A 24,060-nucleotide genomic window follows, 5' to 3' on the forward strand; every position below is an offset into this window, starting at 1 on the left:
TCTTCTTCTTCTAACCCCAGGAACATACTTAACTATTAACTAGGCATTTCAATGTGGCTATCCCTTATCAGTTAAAACCAAATTTATCAACTTTTCCCCAAAACTGGCTTCCTTTCCTGACTTTGCTATTTTTATTAATCATTCCACAAGTTGGTTTCCCGACCCAAAGTTATTATTGAATATTTTCTCCATGACCATTTATATCCAGTTTGTCACTAGGGTCCACTTCAAATGTTATTTTTGTCTCCCTACAATTACCCCATCTAGATTTTAAACTTCTTGAGGACAGGGACAGTGTAGTATGTTGCTTTGCATTTCCTACAACACTTAACCAATAATGTATATATGGTATACTGAAAGATCTTAATTTGAATTAAATGGATGAACCAGGGCCCCTTGATTCTTCTCTTAAAGGTACTGCTAAAGTCAGATAGCCCAACAGGGGATGTTTTACTGGATGAAACTCTCAAACACATCAAAGCAACTGAACCCACAGAAACCGTCCAGACATGGATAGAACTACTCACAGGTAAAATGGTTAAAAAATCCCACACTTTGTAATCTTTATCCTACTAGTTCAAGAAAAGGAGTAGAAGAGTTCAAGCTACTGGGTAAGAAGTATATGTTTCACTGTTTAAGTATATTGAAGAGGGACAGAAAAGGCATGGTTAATCAATACACAAAGTTTTCCAGAGCTTCATCTTATTTCTGCTACTCCAACGCATAAGCTCCCTAATGATATTTTTCATGAGAAATTTTTTTTAAAGATTTTATTTATTCATGAGAGACAGAGAGAGAGGCAGAGACATAGGCAGAGGGAGAAGCAGGCTCCATGCACAGAGCCTAATGTGGGACTCGATCTCAGGACCACGGGATCATGACCCAAGCCAAAGGTAGATGCTCAACTGCTGAGCCACCCAAGGCATCCTCACAAGAAATTTTTTAAACATCTCTTTGATACATAATTCACACACCACATACCCATGGAAAGTACACAATTAAATGGATTTTAGTATATTCACACAATTGTGCAACCATCCTCACAAACTGAATTGAGAACATTTTCTTCACCCCAAAATAAACCCCATACTCATTAGCAGTTTTTCCCAAGCCTCCTGCCCAGCTGTGGCAGCCACTACTCTACATTCTGTCTCTGTGGATTGGCTTATTCTAGATATTTCATATAAGGGAAATGTACAATTTTTTGTGACTGGCTAAGATACAACATGTTTAAGGTTCATCCATGTTTTAGCATGTACCAATAGTTTGTTTATTCTCTTTTTTTTTAAGGGCAAGTCCAAAAACTTTATTTTTTTTTTTAAGATTTTTATTATTTATTCATGAAAGAGAGAGAGAGAAAGAGATATAAGCAGAGGGAGAAGCAGGCTCCATGCAGAAAGCCCGATGTGGGACTTGATCCCTGATCCCAGGATCAGGCCCTGGGCCAAAGGCAGATGCTCAACCGCTGAGCCACCCAGGCGTCCCTCAAAAACTTTAATATAAGTAAGTAGACCTATGGCATAAAATTTTAGGAGAATCTTCCACTGGTCACTTTGAGGTCACAGCCAATGTCACCTTCTGGGACAAATTTTTTAATTGAAATTTGTACTGAGATACTTGGAGACTTACATGCAGTTGTAAGGGGTAATACTGAGAGATCCTTTATATACTCTGCTCAGAATTCCCCAGTGATAACCTTTTACAAAACTATGGTATATTATGATCTATAGGATATTGACATTGATAAAATCCACCAATCTTATTAGAATTTCCCAAGTTTTACTTGACTCCTTTTTATCACTAACTAATATTTCATTGTATAGATATACCACATTTATATATTGATTCATCAGTTGATAGACATTTGGATTATTTCCACTTTTTCGCTATTATGAATGATGCTACTATGGACATTCACAGACATGTTTTTTATGGATTTCTTTTTTCTTTTTTAAGATTTTATTTATTTATTCATGAGAGACACACAGAGAGAGAGGCAGAGACACAGTCAGAGGGAGAAGCAGGCTCCACTCAGGGAGCCCGACGTGGGTCTCCATCCTGGGTCTCCAGGATCACTCCCTGGGCCGAAGGTGGCGCTGAACTTCTGAGCCACCCCGGCTGCCCTATGGATATATTTTAATTTGGGGGGACATATAGTTAACTTTTTTTATTGTGGTAAAATGCATATAACATAATCTTTATTGTTTTAACCATTCATAAATGTATAATTCAGTGACATTAAATGTATTCAAGGTGTTATGTAACTAATCACTTCTCTCTGTACCCAAAGCTTTCTCATCATCCCAAACATCCTTCTTAACTCCCCACTCCCCATTCTCTACAACCTCTTTTCTATGTGTTGTCTTTATGAATTTGCCTGCACTAGGTAACTCATATAAGTGGAATCATACAATATTTATCCTTTTATATTTGTCTTATTTCACTAAGCATAATGTTTTCAAGGTCTGTTCATGTTGTAGCATATATCAAAATCTCATTCCTTTTTATGGCCACTGAATAATCCATTGTTCAGATACACCACCTTTGTTTTAATTCATTTGTTGATGGACACTTGGGTTGTTTCCACCTTTTAGGTATTGTGGATAATGCTGCTATGAACATTAATATACAAATATCTATTCAAGTCACTGCTTTCTACTCTTTTAGATATATACATAAGAGTAGAATTGCTGGGTCATGTAATAGTTCTACGTTTTGAGAAACCACAAAATTATTTTCTACAAAGGATGCACCCTTTTACATTCTCACCAGCCATGCATAAGGGCTCCAGTTTCTCCACATTGTCATCAAAACTTGTTCTATTTTTTTGTTTGTTGGTTTGGTTTGGTTTTTAATTATAGTTCCCTTAGTAGACATGAAGGAATATCTCAATTTGATTTGCATTTTCCTACCATACCAGTGATATGCATCTTTTCATGGGTGTATTGGCCATTTGTATATCTTCCTTTTTTTTTTTTAATTTTTTATTTATTTATGATAGTCACAGAGAGAGAAAGGGAGAGAGGCAGAGACATAGGCAGAGGGAGAGGCAGGCTCCATGAACTGGGAGCCTGATGTGGGACTCGATCCCGGGTCTCCAGGATCGCGCCCTGGGCCAAAGGCAGGCGCCAAACCGCTGCGACACCCAGGGATCCCATGTATATCTTCTTTGGAAAAATGTCTATTCAAGTCCTTTGCCCATTTTTTAAATTGGGTTCTGTTGTTATTGTTGCTGAATTTTAGGAATATTTTGTATTTTATGAATATAAATCCCTATTATCATATATAATATATAATATATATTAATATTATATAATATTAATCAGATCCATCATTTATAGTATTTTCTCCCATTCTGTAGGTTGTCTTCTCAACCTTTTTGATGGTAATCCTTGATACCAAAAGTTCTTAATTTGGATGAAATCGAATTTATCTATTTTTTCTTTTGTTGCTTGCACTTTTGGTCTTATATCCATGAAAAGATCGACCTTTCCCCATTGAATAATCTTAGCAGCCTTGTTGAAAATAAGTTGATCGGGGATCCCTGGGTGGCTCAGCGGTTTAGCGCCTGCCTTTGGCCACAGGGCGTGATCCTGGAGTCCCGGGATCGAGTCCCACATTGGGCTTCCTGCGTGAAGCCTGCTTCTCCCTCTGCCTGTGTCTCTGCCTCTGTGTGTGTGTGTGTGTGTGTGTGTGTGTGTGTGTCTCATTAATAAAAAAATAAAATCTTAAAAAAAAAAAAAAAGAAAAGAAAATCAGTTGATCATAGATGTGAGGATTTACTTCTGGTCTATCTGTTCTATTGCATTGATCTATGCTTGACCTATGCCAATACCATACTGTTTTACTTACTATAGCTTTGTAATAATTTCTGATATTGGAAAGTATAAGTGTCACAACTTTATTCTTTTTCTTTTTTTTTTTTAATATTTTATTTATTTATTCATGAGAGACACAGGCAGAGGGAGATGAAGGCCCCATGCAGGGAGCCCGACATGGGACTCGATCCCAGGTCTCCAGGATCAGGCCCTGGGCTGAAGGTAGCGCTAAACCGCTGAGCCCCCCAGGCTGCCCACTTTATTCTTTTTCAAGATTGTTTTGGCTATCCTGGGTCTCATGAAGTTGCATGTGAATTTGAGGATCAGCTTTTCCATTTCAGTGGGAAAGACTCCTGGAATTTTGTTAGGGATTGTGTTGAACCTGTAGATCTCTTTGAGTGGTATTGATAACTTGACGGTGTCAAGTCCTTTGCCCATTAAATATAGGATGTCTTTACATTATTTTTGTCATCTTTAATGTTTTTCAGCAATGTTGTGTAGTTTTCAGCATATATATCTTTCACCTCTGGTTAGACTTATTCCTAAGTTTTTAATTCGTTTAGACACTATTATAAATGGAACTACTTTCTTAATTTCCTTTGTTCATTACTTGTGTGTAGAAACAGCTGATATTTGTGTGTTTTCCTTGTACCCTGCACTTTAGCTGAATTAGTTTATTAGCTCTAGTAGCATTTTTGTGCATTCTTTGGGATTTTCTATACAGTTAACCCTTGAACAACATGGTTTTGAACCATGCAGGCCCATATATACATAGATTTTTTTCAATACAAAACAAAACAATGTAAATGTATTTTCCTTATGATTTTCTTAAAATTTAATTTTTTTAGCTTATTATAAGAATACAGTATATAATACATGTAACATACAAAATATGTGTTAATTGACTGTTGAAGTTATCAGTAAGGCTTTCATTTTTTTTTTTTAATTTTTATTTATTTATGATAGGCACACAGTGAGAGAGAGAGAGGCAGAGACACAGGCAGAGGGAGAAGCAGGCTCCATGCACCGGTAGCCCGACGTGGGATTCGATCCCGCATCTCCAGGATCACGCCCTGGGCCAAAGGCAGGCGCCAAACCGCTGCGCCACCCAGGGATCCCTCAGTAAGGCTTTCAGTTTAGACTATCACTAGTTAGGTTTTTTTTTTTAAGATTTTATTTATTTACTCATGAGAGAGAGAGAGAGAGAGGCAGAGACACAGGCAGAGGGAGAAGCAGGCTCCATGCAGGGAGCCCGATGCGGGACTCGAACCCGGGACCCCAGGATTGTGCCCTGGGCCAAAGACAGGCTCCAGGGATCCCTGGGTGGCGCAGCGGTTTGGTGCCTGCCTTTGGCCCAGGGCGCGATCCTGGAGACCTGGGATCGAATCCCACATCGGGCTCCCGGTGCATGGAGCCTGCTTCTCCCTCTGCCTGTGTCTCTGCCTCTCTCTCTCTCTGTGACTATCATAAATTTAAAAAAAAAAAAAAAATTACATTCCTAGGACTTACTTATTTTATAACTGGAAGTGTGTACCTTTTGACTATATTCACCCTTTTTTTTTTCCACCACCACCCCCCCACCGCCCATCTCTTGCCTCTGGCAACCACCAATGATATCTGTTCTCTGTATCTATGAGCTTTTTTGTTGTTGTTATGGGGTGGTTGTTGTTTAAGATTTTATTTGTAAGTGATCTGTATACTCAATGTGGGACTCAAACCCTGAGATCAAGAGTCATATGCTCCACTGATTGAGTCAGCCAGGCACCCCTTTCAGGTTTTTGTTTTTTAGATTATACATATAAGTGAGATCATAAAATATTTGTCTTTCTCTGTCTCACTTATTTCACTTAGTATAATGCCCTCAGGTTTCAACCACGTTGTTGTAAATGACAAGATGTCTTTTTTATGGCTAAATAATATTTCACTGTGTGTGTATATATATATATATATATATATATATATATACACTTTCTTTATCCATTCATCCATTGATGAACACTTAAATTACTTCTATGTTTTGGCTATTGTAATGTCATGCTTCAGTGAATATCACAGTGCATATATCTTTTCCAGTTAGTATTTTCATTTTCTTTGAATAAATATCCAGAAGTGGAATTGCTGGATCACATGATACTTCTATTTTTAACTTTTGAGGAACTTCCATACTGTTTTCTGAAGTGACTGCACCAATTTACATTCTCACTAACAGTGCACAAATGTTCTCTTTTTTTCCCACATCCTCTTTAACACTCGTTTTTTCGGGGATTCCTGGGTGGCTCAGCGGTTTAGCACCTGCCTTTGGCCCAGGGCACGATCCTGGAGTCCCGGGATCGAGTCCCACGTCGGGCTCCCTGCATGGAGCCTGCTTCTCCCTCCGCCTGTGTCTCTGCCTCTCTCTCTCTCTCTCTCTCTCTCTGTCTATCATGAATAAATAAATAAAATATTTAAAAAAAAAACACTTGTTTTTTTCTTGTCTTTTTATAACAGCCACTAACAGATGTGAATTGTCATTTCATTGTGATTTGATTTGCACTTCTTTGCTGATTAATGATGTTGAGCATTTTTTCATGCATCTGTTGACCATCTTTATATCTTCTTTGGAAAGTCTATTCAGATCCTTTGTCCATTTGATTTTTTTTTATGTTACTTTCCTGGGATAAATTTTACTTGTCCATGGTGAATAGTCCTTTCAATAGGCTGTTGGATTCACTTTGCTAATATTTTATTAAAGATTTTTGCATCTATATTCATAAGGATTATTGGTCTTTAATGTGACTAAAGTGAGTCTCTTGTAGATAGCATATAGTTAGATGATGTTTTTTAACCCATCCTGTCAACCTTTGTCTTGTGACTGAGTTGCTTAATCTATTTACATTCAAAGTAATTACTCATGGTATGTCTGAGTGGCTCAGTCAGTTAAGCATCTGCCTTCAGCTCAGGTCGTGATCCCAGAGTCCCAGGATCAAGCCTTGAATCAGGTTCTCTACTGAACAAGGAGTCTACTTCTTCCTCCTCTACTGCTTCCCCTGCTTGTGTTCTCTCTCTCTCTCAAATAAATAATAGAATATTTTTTAAATAGATAGATAGATTAAAATAATTACTCATAAGGAGACACTTCTGCCATTTTGTTGTTTCTTTGCTGTATGATCTATAGTATTTTGTCCCTCATTTCTTACATTATATGTCTTTGTGTTTAGGATTTTAGGGGCTAGCCTTCAGTCCAGGGTGTGACCCCGGAGACCCGGGATTGAGTCCTGCATTGGGCTCCCTGCATGGAGCCTGCTTCTCCCTCTGCCTGTGTCTCTGCCTCTCTCTCTCTCTCTCTCTCTCTCTCTGTCTCTCATTAATAAATAAATAAATAATCTTTTTTTTTTTTTAAAGGGGATTTTAGGGGCTAAATATCCACTATTGTGCTGAAGGCTAAAATAGGCTAGTATGAACCACACTTTGCCAGTCAAGCCTTGGCCTGGAACCTACAAGCATTCAAATAGATTCCAGAGTTCCAAATAGTTATTAAAAAGATATATTCTACAGGCTCTGGGTGGGTCACTCAGTTAGGTGTGCAACTCTTGATCTCAGCTCAGGTCCTGATTTCAGGGTCATGAGTGCAAGCCCTGTGTTGGGCACCACCCTGGGTACATGGCCTAATTTAAAAAAAAAAAAAAAGATTCTAGGTTCTAGTATAATTGTTGTCTAGGTGAAGAGATGAATGTCTGGCACTTCCCACTCTATCATCATCCCTGATGTCATATCTCAATGATTAACATTTTAAAGAACCTTATCATCTATGTCCAGTTCGAGTTTGTCATTAGGGCCTGCTTCAAATATTATTTTTGGGGATGCCTGGGTGGCTCAGTGGTTGGGTGTCTGCCTTCAGCCCAGGGCATGATCCTGGAGTCCCGGGATCAGGTCCCACGTCTGGCTCCCTGCATGGAGCCTGCTTCTCCCTCTGCCTCTGCCTCTCTCTCTCTCTCTCTGTATCTCTCATGAATAAATAAATAAAATATTAAAATATATATATTATTTTTGTCTCCCCACTATTAATCCATACTAGATTTTAAACATCTTAAGGACAGGGATGGGGCCAGTTTTTCAAAGTTGGCTACACCATTTTATATTTCCACACCAGTGTATGAGTTTCATTCTTCCACATTCTTATCAATACTTGTTATTCTCTTTTATCTATCCTAATGAGTATGTAGTGGTATATCGTTGTGATTTTTATTTGGATTTTTCTAATATATAATGATGTTGACCATCTTTATGTATTTATGGCTCTTTGTATATCTTCTTTGGAAAAATGTCTATTCATATACTTAACCTATTTTTTAATTGGGTTTACCGTTTTTACTATGAGTTGTACTTTTCAAATATATTCTAGATATAATCTCTTTTATCATATACAGAATTTGCAAAATTTTCCTGCCATTCTGTCTTTTCACTTCTTTTTTTTTTTTTTTTAAGATTTTATTTATTTATTCATGAGAGACACAGAGAGAGAGGCAGAGACACAGGCAGAGGGAGAAGCAGACTCCATGCAAGGAGCCCCACATGGGACTTGATCCCAGGTCTCCAGGATCAGGCCCTGAACTGAAGGCAGTGCTAAACTGCTGAGCCACCCAGGCTGCCCTGTCTTTTCACTTCTTGATGGTGTTCTTTAAAGCATACAGTTTGAGGGTACCAACCGAGTGGCTCAGTTGGTTACATGTCTGCCTTAGGCTCAGGTCATGATCCCAGAGTTCCCAGATCAAGCCCAGCATCAGGCTTCCTCCTCAGAGGAGAGCCTGCTTCTTTCTCTCCCTCTGCTCCTCCCCCTGCTCATGCTTGCTCTCTCTCTCTCACTCTTGACCACTCAAATAAAATCTTTAAAAAAAAAAAAAAGCATAAAGTTTTCCATTTTAATACTTTTCAATTAATCTTTTTCTTTTATTGCTTGTGTAATATCTAAGCAATGATTGCTTAACCCAACATCATGAAGATTTATTCCTGCATTTTCTTCTAAGAGATTTATAGCTTGTCTATTTCACTTAGGTCTATTGTCCATTTTGAGTTAATTGTAGATCGTATGGGTAGAGCTCCAACTTCAGTCTTTTGCATGAATATATAAATACAGTTGTCCTAGCACTGTTCTGTCCTCCATGATTTATCTTGGTACCATTGTCAAAAATCACTTCACCATATATGTATGAATTTATTTCTGGACTCTTCTTTTGATCTATATGTTTGTCCTTATGCAATACCACACTCTCTTGATTATTGTAGGCTTTGTTTGCTTGTTTTGTTTTTTTGATTATTGTTGTTTTGTAGTAGTTTTGAAATCATGAAATGTGAGTCCTCCAACTTTATTCTTTTTCAAGATTTTTTTGACCATGCTTGGTCGTTTGCATTTCCATATGAATTATAGAATTAGCTTGTCAATTTCTGTAATAAAGCAAGGTAGGATTTTAATAGGAATTGTACTGAATCCGTAGATCAATTTGGGGAATATTGCTATCTTAATAATATGAAGTTTTCCAATCCATGAACATGGAATATCTTCCATTTGGGATGCCTGGGTGGCTCAGCGGTTAAGCATCTGCCTTCAGCTCTGTGTGTGATCCTGGGGTCCATGATCAAGTCCCACATTGGGCTCCCTGCTGGGAGCCTGCTTCTCTCTCTGTGTGTCTCCCATGAATAAATAAATATTAAAAAAAAAAAAAGGAATATCTTTCCATTTATTTAGATATTCTTGGGGATCCTTGGGTGGATCAGTGGTTTAGCGCCTGCCTTTGGCCGTGGGACATGATCCTGGAGTCCCAGGATCGAGTCCCACATTGGGCTCCCTGCGTGGAGCTTGCTTCTCCCTCTGCCTGTGTCTCTGCCTCTCTCTCTCTCTCTCCCTGTGTGTCTCTCATTAATAAATAAATAAAATCTTTTAAAAAAATAGATATTCTTTATTTCTTTCAACAATATTTTGTAACTTTCAGTGTACAAGTCTTATGCTACTTTTGTTAAAAATATTCCTAAGTATTTTGCTCTCTTTGATATTATAAATGTCACTTAAAAATTTTTTCAGATTATTGCCAATGTATAGAAACTCCTATGATTTTTGTATATTAATCTTATATCCTGCAACTTTGCTGAATTTATTTGTTGCAATAGTTTAAGTGGATTCCTTAGATTTTTCTGTATACGAGATCATGTCATCTGGAAATAAAAATAGATTAACTTCTTCCTGTGTGATCTGAATGCTTTCATTTCTTTTCTTTTCTTTTAAGATTTTATTTATTTATTTATTCATAGAGACACACAGAGAGAGAGAGGCAGAGGAACAGGCAGAGGGAGAAGCAGGCTCCATGCAGGGAGCCCGATGTGGGACTCGACCCAGGGTCCCCAGGATCACACCCCAGGCTGCAGGTGGCGCTAAACTGCTGCGCCACCAGGGCTGCCCCGCTTTCATTTCTTTTCCTTGCCTAATTGCCCTGGCTAGAACTTCCAGTACAGTGCTAAATAGAAGTGATGAAAATGGCATCTTTGTCTTGTTCCTGATCCTAGTAGGACATCGCTGACTCTTTCACCATTAAATATGAAGCTACCTGTGGGGTTTTTGTAAATACCTTCTATCAGATTGAGGAAGTTGCTACCTATCCCTAGTTTGTTGAGTGTTTTTATCATGTAAATATGTTGGATTTTGTCAGATACTTTTTCTGTGTTGATTGAGATGATCATTTGGTTTTTGCTTTTCATTCTATTGATATGATGTGTTACATAATTAGACTTTGGGATTTTTTAAAAGAGTTTTTATTCATGAGAGACACACAGAGAGGCAGAGACACAGGCAGAGGGAGAAGCAGGCTCCCCATGGGGAGCCCAGTGTAGGATTCCATCCCAGAAACGTGGGATCACACCCTGAGCCAAAGGCAGATGCTCAACCACTGAGCCATCCAGGAGTCCCTAGATTTTTGGATATTAAAACAACCTTGCATTTCTGGTATAAGTCCTACTTAATTTTGTTACATACTCTTTATTATATGTTGCTGGATTTTTTTGGGTAGTATTTTGTTGAATATTTTTGTACTTATATTCATAAGGGATGTTGGTCTATAGTCTTCTTCTGATGTCTGTCTGGTTTTGGTATCAGATTGATACTTAACTGTATGAACTAAGGAAGTGCTCCCTCCTCTTCTGTTTTTTTAAAAGAGTTTGTGAAGGATTAGTAGCATTCTTTAAACATTTGGTACTATTACTAGTAACCCCTCTAAACCATGCTTTTTTTGTGAGGAGTTTTAAATTACTTATTCAATCTATTTGCTGTTATAGATTTATTCAGATTTTCTCTTTCTTCTTGAGTCAGTTTAGGTAATTTGTGTGTTTCAAGGAATTTGTGCATTTCTTCTAGGTTATCTAATTTGTTGGCATACTGTTATTTATAGTGTCGTCATACTGCCCTTTTTATTTCTGTAAGGTCAGTGGTGATGTTTCCTCTTTCATTCCCAATTTTAGTAAATTAAGTCTTCTTTCTTTCTTGGTCAGTTTAAGTTTGTCAATTTGTTGATCTTTTCAATGAACCAACTTTGATTTTATTGATTTCCTCTATTGTTTTCATTGTTTCTATTTATCTTCTCTCTAATCTTTATTATTTTCTTTTGCTTCCTTCATGTTTAGCGTGCTCTTCTTTTTCTATTTTCTTAAGATAGAAAGGTAGGTTATTGATTTGACATCTCCTTTTCTAATACAACGTTTGGGATCATAAATTTTTCTCTTGACACTGCTTTAAGTTGTAGCACATAAGTCTTGGTCTGTTGTGTTTTCATTTTCATTCAACTCAAAATATTTTTAAAATTTCCCTGTGATTTCTTCTTTGATTCATTGGTTCTTTATTTAATTTCCACATATTTTGGATTTCCCAAATTTCCTTCTGTTAATTTCTAATTTAATTCTATTGTGGTTGGATAGCATATTTTGTGTGTTTCCAGTCCCTTTAAGTTTTTTTTTTTTTTAAGATTTTATTTATTTATTCATGAGAGACACAGAGAGAGAGGCAGAGACATAGGCAGAGGGAGAAGCAGGCTCCCCTCAGGGAGCCCGATGTGGAACTCAATCCCTGGACCAGGGATCATGACCTGAGCTGAAGGCAGACACACAACCAGTGAGCCACCCAAAAGTCCCCCCTTTAAGTTTATTAAGGCTGATTTTTATGGCCTAGAATGTGGTCTGTCCTGGAGAATGTCCCATTTGCACTTGAGGGTGGAATGTTCTGTAGATGTCTTATTAGGTCTAGTTGGCTTATAGTGTTGTTCAAGTCTTCTGTTTTTTTTTTCCCAAAGGTGAGACTTGGAACCCCTTCAAATTACAGTACCAGCTGAGAAATGTAAGAGAGCGAATTGCAAAGAATCTAGTAGAGAAGGGTATTCTAACCACTGAGAAGCAGAATTTCCTCCTATTTGACATGACTACTCATCCAGTGACCAATACAACAGAGAAACAGCGACTAGTGAAAAAACTTCAAGATAGTGTCCTAGAGCGGTGGGTAAATGACCCTCAACGTATGGACAAGCGAACACTAGCACTCCTGGTGCTAGCCCACTCCTCTGATGTACTAGAGAATGTCTTCTCCTCTCTGGCGGATGACAAGTATGATGTGGCAATGAATCGAGCCAAGGACCTAGTAGAACTGGACCCTGAAGTGGAGGGGACAAAGCACAGTGCCACAGAGATGATCTGGGCTGTGCTGGCAGCCTTCAATAAATCCTAAAACCAGTGGGTGGGTTTCTCCTTTTTCCTCTGCTGGCTGATGACTATCAGAGACACCACACTGAGTTTTGTGTGATGAGATGTTTTTCATCATTTTTTTCCTTCTCTTGAATCAGATTTGTGATTTGGGGAAAGCAACTTTAGGGCTTCTCCATAAATTTTGGCCATTGTAAGCAGATTTTATTTCTCCTTGTTTTTCCACTACAGAGGTGAATAAACTATTTGAACCCACACACACACCATAATAATTTTCTCTCATTTCTTGGTTTACTTCCATCCAGTGTGCTTTTGAATAAGCAGGAATATCTAAGTGGGATTTGGAGTTCTCCAGTCACAAAATGTGAGTGAGATATAGAGCAAACCATTTATTAAATTTTTTAAAATTTGTATCTTTTTTTGTTTTAAGTAGGCTCCACACCCAATGTGGGACTTGAACTCCTGACCCTGAAATTAAGAGTCATGTACTCTCCCAATTGAGCCAGCCAGGGGCCCCTGTTTTCTATCTTAAATACATGTTTTCACAGTCTTTGTCTCTCACACTCTACTAAGTAATGCAGTTATTGAAATAACTGTCTCTCAATAAGGGGCAGTGGAAACAAAACTCATTTTTGGAGCAGATGGCCTCTGGAACTGTATGTCCCACTAATGATTTTTTCATTTTTCCTTTTCTAACCTAATGAGAATATTGCAAATTTGATTACCTGGCTCTCACAGCTCTAAAATCAGAAATATATTCTATACTCTCTCTTAGCATTATCCTACTCCCTCATTCATTAGGACAAAAATCTGAATGAGAAATATGTATCTCTCAACCACATCCTTCATGCAGTCAGCATTATAATTTATAAGAGAGGGAGGTAGCATGAGAATTTCTACCCATTAGCACATGACTCCTCATTCCTCCAGATTATATGTCTCCTCTCTGATTGAATTGAGGGAGTTAGAAATTTCAGTTGCTGAATAGCATCCTGAGTCCAGATCTTCTTGTTCCCTATTTTTGACTTCCTTCATAAATTTATAGATTCTGTCTATATTTAAGGGTTCTAGAAATATTTTTGTCTATATTTAAGCCACAGATACTCTCCTAGTCATTAATCTTTCAACACAGCCATCTATCTACCCAAATCTCTAAAAAGTTTCAATTTCTTTCAATTCAGTAGTGAGTGCAAAGAGAAGATTAAGACTAAACCTATTTAGAAGGACAATTTGGTGTCAAAAGTATGCTAATATAAAGTCTGGTGTTTGGGAATATAAAGAAGACAGGCACCAAATTGTGCTAAGGTCAAGCATTTATGATGCTAGCATTTTTTAATGGATCATGCTTCTTGACCATTACAGAAAAACAGACTGTCAAAGGGCTAATACAGACAACCCAGACCTGATAACAGATCTTCAGTAATTAAATGAATGATTATAACTTTCATCTCCACCCCCAAACCTGTCTAGCCCCATAAAATTTCCCAACTCAATGAACTCAATTAAGTTTCACTCCAGGTATTGCTTACGTGACTAGAGATAAATTTTAGTATGAAGTGAATTCGAAATGTGAGCCTGAGTGGAGTTTCACTCTGACTCTCTGAAAGTACAAAAACCAGTCCACGTGTTGTCTCTACCTGACTTAGTTTTCCTTTCCATTTGAACAATTCAGCATGAATTGAAACCAGGTTTTCCTGTGGAAAGTATGTTTGATTGGAGTAGGGGGTAGAAGTTGAGTTCTTTCTTGCAACTCTTGGTCGGTGTTTATTTTTATATTGTTTCTCAATGTGGATGTCCTCGGTTTGTATAGTATTCACTGCAAAACACCCTCTCCTTTAATGCATATGCATAATGGCCTTCACATTTCTGTATAATAAATATCAATTATTGGTTCTCTGGTTTTACAACTTCAATTATTTTAACTGGAAATAAGAATTTTCCACACAAGGCCAGTAACACTACCCCTTTACATCAGGAGATCAGCCTGTTTCATCCTGTGTAGAAAACTAGGAATACACAAATAGAATCCTAACATATATAGGCTGGGGGGCAAGGGGACATCAAAATAACCTGAAAAGCAGCTAATATTGCAGTCTGAATTGTCTCTCATTCTCAATCAAAATAATTTACCCAATTATAAGATTATCATGAAGAAAAGGAGTATGTTCTGTCCTATTAAGATCTACTTGCAAGTGACACCTAAACTTATCTAAGAGTTGAAAGTCTTTAAGTTCAAAACACAGGTAACATACCTAATGGTAACAGATTTAACATGTGAAAAGTATAATGTGTCTCCCAATTAAGTGCAGGCCCCCAAATGTGAGGCAACCCGATTGAGTGAACACCTGAAGCAGAACAAAAGCGAAGTTTACTCAATACACCTTAAGGGAATGGTGGGCAGGACAACAAAACAGAGACTCTGGGAGCTATATTTAAGGAAGAAGGTAAGGAAGTATGGAGCTGAATGGAATCTTCTCTTTTTTGGTAACTATACCTGGTTGTAAATAGGCCATTGGTTAATTAAAGCCTGTGGATATTTGGAGGTGTGTCCCCTGATGGCCTGTCTGTATGGGGGGGGGGGGGCTGTCACAGTGGCCCCCTCTGCCTTGCCCAAGTTTCCATTGCTCAAACCTATTGCCTAAAAGTGGCATCTGCAGAAAGATAATTATGCCGGTAATTGGCTTATTATTCTTCCCTTCTTTATAATGTCTATAGCATAAAGGACAATAAGAAATATATTTACTTAGGATTATTTGTATTTCCTTGTCAATTTTATTTCAAGCAAAGCATTATTTGCTTTAAGTCATCCTTTATATAGTGTTTTTCAAAATGTGGTGCAAAGAGTACTGCACCAAAATCACCTGGGGGTGGAGGTTACCTTGCTAAAATGCAGGATCCTAGTAAATCTGTCTCTGGTAGGCTAGGGGCTCAGGAAGCTGCATTTTAAACACAGTCTCCAAAAGCTTGCATGTTAAATTTTGAGAACACTGTTTAATGTTTGTTTGGTTGTTGTTTTTTTAGATTTTATTTTTTCATGAGATACAGAGAAAGAGAGGCAGACACAAGCAGAGGGAGAAGCAGGCTCCATGCAGGGAGCCTGAGGTGGGACGCGATCCCAGGACTCTAGGATCACATCCTGAGCTGAAGGTGGCCCTAAACCACTGAGCCACCTGAGCTGCCCATCCCTGCTTGATGTTTTATTGCTTGTAATCCATTCATCCCAAAAATATTGAGTACTTTCAAATTTGGTACTTACAAGTGCCAAAAACTGGCACTTACTAGGTGTTGACAATAAGTCATATAGAACACAATTTCACTCCCAAGAGCTCACATTTAAAAGGGCTAATACACTTTTTGATAAGTGCTCTAATAGAAATGTAAACTTAATATTTGGAAACACAAGGAAGTAACCTTCCTGCGACCATTAGGACAGTTGAAGAGGAGTTACGCTAATTTATAGCAGCTTTTGTGAACTGAGCATTTGTTTGTTTGTTTTTTTCTTTTTAAGATTTATTAGGGAGAAATTGAGAATGAGCATAAGAGAGAGCATGAACAGGGCAGAGGGGTAGAGGGAGAGAAGCCGACTCCCCGCTAAGCAGGGAGCTGGAAGCAAGACTCCATCCCAGGACTCTAGGATCACAACCTGAGCCAAAGGCAGATGCTCAACTGACTGAGCCACCCAGGTGCCTGTACTGAGCATTTGTGAGGTACTATACTGCTTTATATGTTATTTATTTCTCACAACACTAAATCCTATAAAGGTATTTTAAAGAAAATTCAGGTAATTAAGGCTTACCTAAGGACACAATGCAGAGCTTAAGTGACACATGCTTTTAACCACTGCTTTCTCCTGCCTCCACTTAATCTCAGTCTTGAAGAATCTTCAGGTTGACGAGGAAGAACGGAGGCTGTTTCAAGGCAGGGGAACAGCATGTAGAAAATAATTTGTCATGTGCTGGAATTTGTGTGTAAATGTGTGTGTTTTTCACATATCTTTAGATTTCTAAAAGATACCATTCTAAGGGAATATATTCAAGTTGTAAACAAAGTTTTTTAAAATTAGCAAATTATCCATTTTTGTTTATCTTCATTTATTCCTTCACTGATCTTTTCTTTATATAAAACTGAGTTTCTGACATATCATTTTGCTTCTAACTTCTTTTACTATTTCTAACAAAGCATATCTGCTGCACATAAAATTCCTCAGTTTTTGTCTTAAAAAGTATTCTTTTGTTTTGTTTTTGAGATTTTATTTATTTGAGAGAGAGAGAGAGCGACAGCATGAGCCGGGAGGAGAGGGAGAAGCAGGCTCCCCACTGAGCAGGGAGCCCAACAGGGTCTCCCTGCTTCTCCCTTTGCTCTTTCTGCCAGTGGTGCTCGTGCTCTCAAATAAATAAGAGAAATAGAAGACTGAGCAATACTTATTTTTAAAGTGCTTAAAGCAATACAAGACATGTTTTAAAAATAGATGATTTGGGGAGGGCCTGGGTGGCTCAGTCAGTTGAGCATCCAACTCTTGGTTTCAGCTCAGGTCATAGTTTCGGGGTCCTGAAGTTGAGCCCCAAGTCTGGCTCCAGGCTCAGCACAGAGTTCTGCTATTCTCCCTCACTCTATCCCTCTGCCCCTCCCCTGGTGCATGATCGCTCTTCCTCTCCCCCTCACTAAACAATATCTTAAAAAACAAAACAAAACATGGCTTTTTAATTGAAGTGTAGTTGACATAAATGTATATTAGTTTCAGGTGAACAACATAATGATTCAACAATTCTATACATTACACAGTGCTCACTACCATAAATGTGGTCACCATGTGTCACCATACAATGTTATTACAATATATTGACTATATTCCCTATGCTGTACTTTTCTGCCCTGAGACTTTTTTGTAACTGGAAGCTTGTACCTCTTAATTCTTTTATCTATTCTGCCCATCCCCCAAACCTCTCCCAGTTTGTTCTGTGTATAATTTATTCCGTCTTTTTGTTTGTATGTTTAAGGTAACTGATATGGTTCTGTGCCTTTCCATTCCCACTGCTACTGCCCCTTGTCAATAAGCCAAATGAGACCTTGGGAACAGTGGCTGGTGATTGTGAGCAAAAATATGAAGATCATTTCCTACACTCCTCTATACCCCCTTTTACTATCCACTCACTTCCCTAAAACAGGTGAAACCTTAAATGAGGATTTGTTTGTTTGTTTTGTTTTAGCTTAAAGTCTTTTATTGAAATATACTTACAGGAAAGTACACGTGTAGTAAGTGTACAGCTCAGTTTTCACAAACTGAACACACCCATGTAACCAGCACCAAGATTAAGGAACAGAAACCTGGGGACACCTGGGTCTCTCAGTGGTTGAGCATCTGCCTTTGGCTCAGGGTGTGATCCTAAGAGTTCTGGGATGGAGTCCCACATCGGGCTTCCTGCAGGGAGCCTACTTCTCCCTCTGCCTATGTCTCTGCCTCTCTCTGTGTCTATCAAGAATAAATAAATAAATAAAATCTTTTAAAAACAAATAAATAAAATCTTAAAAAAAAAAAAAGGCAAGAAACAGAAACCCTCCTTGTACTCCCTCTCAGTTATTAACCTCAGAGGGTAACTTCCAACAACACTGACTGTTTTTATCTTAAAGGTTTTTCAGATAAATGGAAAAAGCCTAGTGGAGGAAAAGAAGTTGGAAAGGAGAGGTCCAGACAATCTAAAATGAAAAAGGAAGAGAAGGGAGGAGGGAAAGGAGAAGGGGGAATGAAGATGAGAAGGGAGGGAAAACTGAGGTTTGAAGAAAGAGAATCTGCTACCTGATTGGCTGTCCAAGAACCCCAACTGCGATACTCTTCTTAAGCTTGCCTCTTTCTCCACCCCACCTCCATTAACAGGGTTGAAAGGTTGAAAGCCCTCTGCTTCAACTCTCCCTCACAAGTCTTAGGTAGCACATTAAATTTCATTAGTGATCCATTCATTTGGGTTGTAATTATCCCCTTTTGGCTGAATACCCTTTTAAATACAAAAACTACAAAAAAGAATAAGCCACTATCAGTAGCTAACACTAGGTACATTTTCTTCCTTTTCTGTTATTTTCTCTAGGCCTTCCCTGGGCCAGTATTTCACACTGTAGCTGTTAGTTGAATTTTATCTGATTACTTAACCCAAGTGTAAAATGGCAACTGATAATAGCTGATTTGGTATCTTCCAGGCAATATATTTGCACTTTAATGCAAGTTCAATGGAACTTGGCAATGGAAGGCCAAGGTGAGGTATTTATGAAAAGAGAGGCTTTTCTGTTCTCATGGGAAAAATTATAAAAGACTTTGAAATGAGCAAAGACATTGTTGGGTATTGTCTAGAGGAATCTTCAGAATCTTCTGGTGTCTTTGAACTATTTTACAATTTCTAAGTTGAGAAAACTGATGGCAATGCAAATGATTCTTATTCATAGACAACTGAATTTCTTCCTGTGAGATACAATTGCTTACCACCCTGTGAAAATGCTCATCCTAAACATTGTATGTGCTGTAGATACTAATTTTACCTCTATTAGCTAGTAAGTTCAGTTCAGCATTCTTAATTGTCTATGTATGTGTCTCTCTTCAGATTCTCCTTTAACACCTTATTCCATCATTTTCCTTTTTTGAAAATTATCTCTAACACTATTATTCTGCTCACTTAGCTACTTTTCCCTAGGCTACGCTTCAGGCCCATTCTTTTTTTTTTTTTTTTTTTTAAGATTTTATTTATTTATTCATGAGAGACACACAGAGAGAGGCAGAGACACAGGCAGTGGGAGAAGCAGGCTCCATGCAGGGAGCCCAACGTGGGACTCTGGACTGGATCCTGGGTCTGAAGGCGGTGCTAAACTGCTGAGCCACTGGGGCTGCCCTAAGAGTAAGTTTGTAAAGGAGGCAAGGAAAGGATAGAGCTTGTTTAACTTCCTGATGTTCTCAATTTGGCCCATCAGAGGGTGCTAATAGCCTAGGTCTTAAATGCAGATATTTCTGCAGTCTCACTTTTTTTTTTAATGTCCATTCTTCTGTAAAATGTAGCTAAAGCACTGACAAATTTTACAGTGTTATTCCCAGATATCCCATCTCATACTCTGAACAGATTTAGGTACTGACCTGAAAAATTCAGACATAGGCAAGAAAAAAAAACCTGAAAGGTAGGAAGTTCAGGTCCCCGTTTCTCTTTATTTCCTCCAATTTGCTCTTCTCTTTGGATTTGCTTTCCTGTAAATGGTACTTTACTCAGGAACCTAGGATTCATCCTTGGTTCTGTCCTCATCTTTATTCCCTACATCATTTGTCTTTTCAGCTCCTCTCTATTCACATGGCCTGTGTCTTTGATAAGGCCTCTTCAAGTCTTGTCTGGGCTACCACAGTCTGAGGTCCAGCTGGCCTCCCCTTTCCCTCAAGTCTACGCTCCATGCAGCTACCTCAGTTAAATCTTTTCAAATCTCAAGTCTAACGATAACTTTTCTGCTTGAAATCAGGTTCCCCTTTGTCTTCATGAAACCCCAACACTTTAGCATGATTTACTAGTCTCCTCAGGACCTCAGCAACCTAAACAACTTCATGTTTTGCTGCTTTTACACAGGTTCCCAGATCAACCTTATCTGTAGACAGTCTTTAGGGAGCTCTTCAAAAATACAGATTGAATCAGTAGGATATCTCTTCCTCTAGGAAGTTGTAACTCTTGCTATAGTTTCTCTCTCCCTTTTCTTCAGTGACCCTCTAAATTTTAATAACATAAGGTAGTCCTCTAAATTGTCTTCCTTTCCTCCCTCCCCTGCCAATCTCCAACCTTCCTAATCATCTTTATTGTCCCAGTTTAGGTTCTATCTGGTCTGAAACATTCCTTGACCAGTTCAGCCAGAATGATCTTTTAAACAGTTACAAATGCAAGTCATTTGGTAAGTGTTGTACACATTTACCTAATATTGTAGGTATTACAATGTGGTGCCTTACATATTTAAATACATATATTGGAGACCTATAGCTCATTCCCAAAATAGGGGTCACAGTTACCCTATCCTAACCTCCTTCCCTATCATTATGCTCTGAGACTTCATTTGTGATTCCACATTTACTTGAATACATCAAAGTCAGTGACTTTATAGCCATGCCATATCTGCCATCAATTTTAACTATAGGAGCTCATCATAACCTATAATTTCTCCACCTTCCTAGATAGACCTTAAAACTCCCCTCTCACTGCAACCTCCTACTTTTCTGCCTTTCTCTGTCATTCCCACTAAATCTGAGTTTCATCTGTGTCATGACCAATTCTTCATCTTCTTTCTATTCTGTCTTTCCTAAAGAGCCTAGATGCCATGGCCAGAATTTTCAACAAACCAATCTAGACTTCCTCATTGTCCTTCCACCATTCCTTCTTTTCTAGTCGTTTGCCCTTGTTAACAGGATGTCTGTTTTCTCCATTCCAAGGCAGTCGAGAGTTATTGACCAAAGCCATGGTGATTAGGACTATTACAAATTCATACCTATCTAATCTCAGATCTTTCCTACTGATCTATTCCTTGAATCATTGTTATTTCCTATAGTGCTATTTCTACCCCTCTTTTTCCTAGATTCTCTATCCCACCCTTTTTTATTTTCAAAAGATTGGCCTTAGACAAGCAAAGCCAATAGGGCACCTGGGTGGCTCAGTGGTTGAGCATTTATTTGCCTTTGGCTCAGGGTGTGATCCCTAGGTCCTGGGATCGAGTCCCTCATCAGGTTTCCTATATCTCTGCCTCTCTCTGTGTGTCTCTCATGAATAAATAAATACAATCTTGGATCCCTGGGTGGCGCAGCGGTTTAGCGCCTGCCTTTGGCCTAGGGTGCGATCCTGGAGACACGGGATCGAATCCCACGTCGGGCTCCCGGTACATGGAGCCTGCTTCTCCCTCTGCCTGTGTCTCTGCCCCTCTCTCTCTCTCTGTGACTATCATAAATTTAAAAAATAAATAAATAAATAAATAAATAATAAAATAAATACAATCTTAAAAAGAAAAGAAACAAAAAGGCCATTCAATGTGACTTCCCTAAATGTTTAGCTCCTTCAAACTCTCTCTGTATATTTCCCCTCCAACCTGCCTGCCTCTCTCCCTCTTGATCTAATGATCTCCTCTGAGACTTTAATTCTTTTATTATCTCCTCCTTAAAATGGATAATTAAATTTTTAGTGTCTCTCAATTAGCCCTTTGTCCTTTCTGAAAATATGCTTGAACCCTTCCTGTTTAAAAAAAAAAAAAAATCCTCTGCTGCTTCCTCTTCAATTCATTGCCCTAATTCCCTTCTTTGCTTTACTGTTAAATATTGTTACCACCTCCATACTTTTTTTTTTAAGATTTTATTTAAAAAAATTTATTTATTTATTTATTCATGAGAGACCCAGAAAGAGAGGCAGAGACAGAGGCAGAGAGAGGAGAAGCAGGCTCCATGCAGGGAGCCCAATGGGGTACCTGATCCTGAGAATCCCAGATCAGGCCCTGAGCCAAAGGCAGACATTCAACTGCTGAACCACCCAGGCGTCCCACCACCTCCACATTCTTTAACCACATGCAATTGCTTTTGTTCCATCTTTTTCTTTTCTTTTTTTTTTAAGATTTACTTATTCACTGCCACTACCTATCCTTAAAGTCTTAAATGTCTTTCATGAATTACTAAATTATTCACAAGTTTCTTATCCTGGCATTCAAAGCCTTACATATCTGCATTCAATTCTGTCTTTCTGGCCTTCATTTTGAGCCCATCACCTAGAATACCCTTCCTTCCTTCATCTTTATGCAGCCAACTGCTAAGTTCTTTAAAACTTATTTCAGGGATGATTGGGTGGCTCAGTCAGTTAAGGGTCTGGCTCTTGATTTCAGATTGGGTCATGATCGGGGGGACACGGGTTAAAGCCCCTCTCTGGAGTGGAGCCGCTTTAATATTCTCTCTGCTCCCCCCACTCATTCTCTTAAAACAAAATATATTTCAAATATCACCTCCCTCGTGTTTGTTTTTTCAATCTAAACTGAATTAGTCTTCCTTTGCACCTCCACAGCACTTTATTAACACTTTTATTTCAATGCTTACTAGATTTTGCCTTATATAATAATCTGTGTATTACAAGTTCTTCTCAGACTTTTTCAGAAGTACATCTAATTATACAGAAAAATTATCAGAGAGCCCTAAGGCTGTCACAAGAAGCTGCCTGGAAAATTTAATTTTAATATGAATTTTGCAACGTTATTAGTATTAAACTAATGTTTGTTTTTATTTTTATTTTTTGTTTGCTTTTATTTATTTATTTTTTTAAGATTTTATTTATTTATCCATAGAGACACAGAGAGATAGAGATAGAGAGACAGAGAGAGAGAGAGAGAGAGAGAGAGAGAGAGGCAGAGACACAGGCAGAGGGAGAAGCGGGCTCCACACAGGGAGCCCGACGTGGGACTCTATCCCGGGTCTCCAGGATCACACCCGGGCTGAAGGCGGCGCTAAACCGCTGCGCCACTGGGGCTGCCCTTATGTTTGTTTTTAATATAAAAATGGGGACTAACACTCCAGGAAGACATGTCTATATAATCTCGGGGATTTAGGTTACACCTGGCACACTGCGAAACCCTCCCCACATGCCCTCTAAACTAAGCCTTCTAAAGCCAGAGACTGTCTTACTCTATATGTACCCCTAAAAAATAAATTCATTACCATCTACACACAAACACTCAAGAAATGTTGAGCTGTGACTCGGGATACCTTAACTAGTGCTATCTACTCAAGGCTTACCATATACCTAGAACCGTGCTTTCCGTTTCAAGGATCTTACTATGGACTGACTCTGAACACGTATTATAAAACTGTGCAGAGCAGTTAAATCATGGAACGTAAAGCCATCTGTGCAAGACACCTTGGTTTGGGGCCTCAGTCTTTCCGCTCCATTCGCCAAGTACGTACATCGCAACAGTACTGACTACCAACGTAAGGTGCACTCTGACCTCCAAATTATTTTCTGGAGATTGAGAATTTTCTTTCTTTTTTTAAAGATTTATTTGTTTATTTATGACAGACATAGAGAGAGAGTGGCAGAGACACAGGCAGAGAGAGAAGCAGGCTCCATGCCGGGAGGGACTCGATCCCCAGACTCCAGGATCGCGCTCTGGGCCAAAGGCAGGCGCTAAACCGCTGAGCCACCCAGGGATCCCTAGAGATTGATTATTTTCTGCTAATACTGCGCCAAACTAAATCGTCTCCATCCTTTCGCTCTCCAGTTTTGAAGTTCAGCAGAGCCTCCCAGGCACCTGGTGCTAGAGCTGAAGTAAGCCTGGTCCCACCAAACCAGCAAAAATGCCAAAGCCAGCAGCACCGCCCCCTAAGATTCACCCCCCCACACACGGGCTTCCAATTGGTTCTTGGGTCTCACTCTCTTTCCAGATTGGTGTTCCAGCTTGCCTGTCGTCTCCAAAGACCCCACCTTTACCCAGCGGCGATTGGCAGATCGTTACGTCATTGCCCCAGCTACCCCATTCCCATTGGCTCCCATAGAAGGGGCGGCCACAA

General features: G+C 38.9%; 1 protein-coding gene across 4 annotated transcripts in view; it reads left to right on the forward strand.

Moving 5' to 3' along the window:
- GOLPH3L (golgi phosphoprotein 3 like) overlaps positions 1 to 12,786 on the forward strand; it is a 40,074-nt gene extending 27,288 nt beyond the window's left edge. For 2 of the 4 annotated variants that reach the window (XM_072769284.1, XM_072769285.1), the window contains 2 exons: positions 415 to 529; positions 12,125 to 12,786. In XM_072769284.1, coding sequence (XP_072625385.1) covers positions 415 to 529; positions 12,125 to 12,552 — 543 coding nt within the window. In that variant the 3' untranslated portion in view covers positions 12,553 to 12,786. Of the gene's footprint in view, positions 1 to 414; positions 530 to 12,100 lie in introns of all 4 variants that reach the window. The other 2 variants (XM_072769282.1, XM_072769283.1) reach the window with 1 other exon arrangement.
- Positions 12,787 to 24,060: the final 11,274 nt, after the last annotated feature.

This window comes from Canis lupus, chromosome 12 (assembly GCF_048164855.1).
Source record: "Canis lupus baileyi chromosome 12, mCanLup2.hap1, whole genome shotgun sequence".
NCBI lineage: Eukaryota > Metazoa > Chordata > Mammalia > Carnivora > Canidae > Canis > Canis lupus.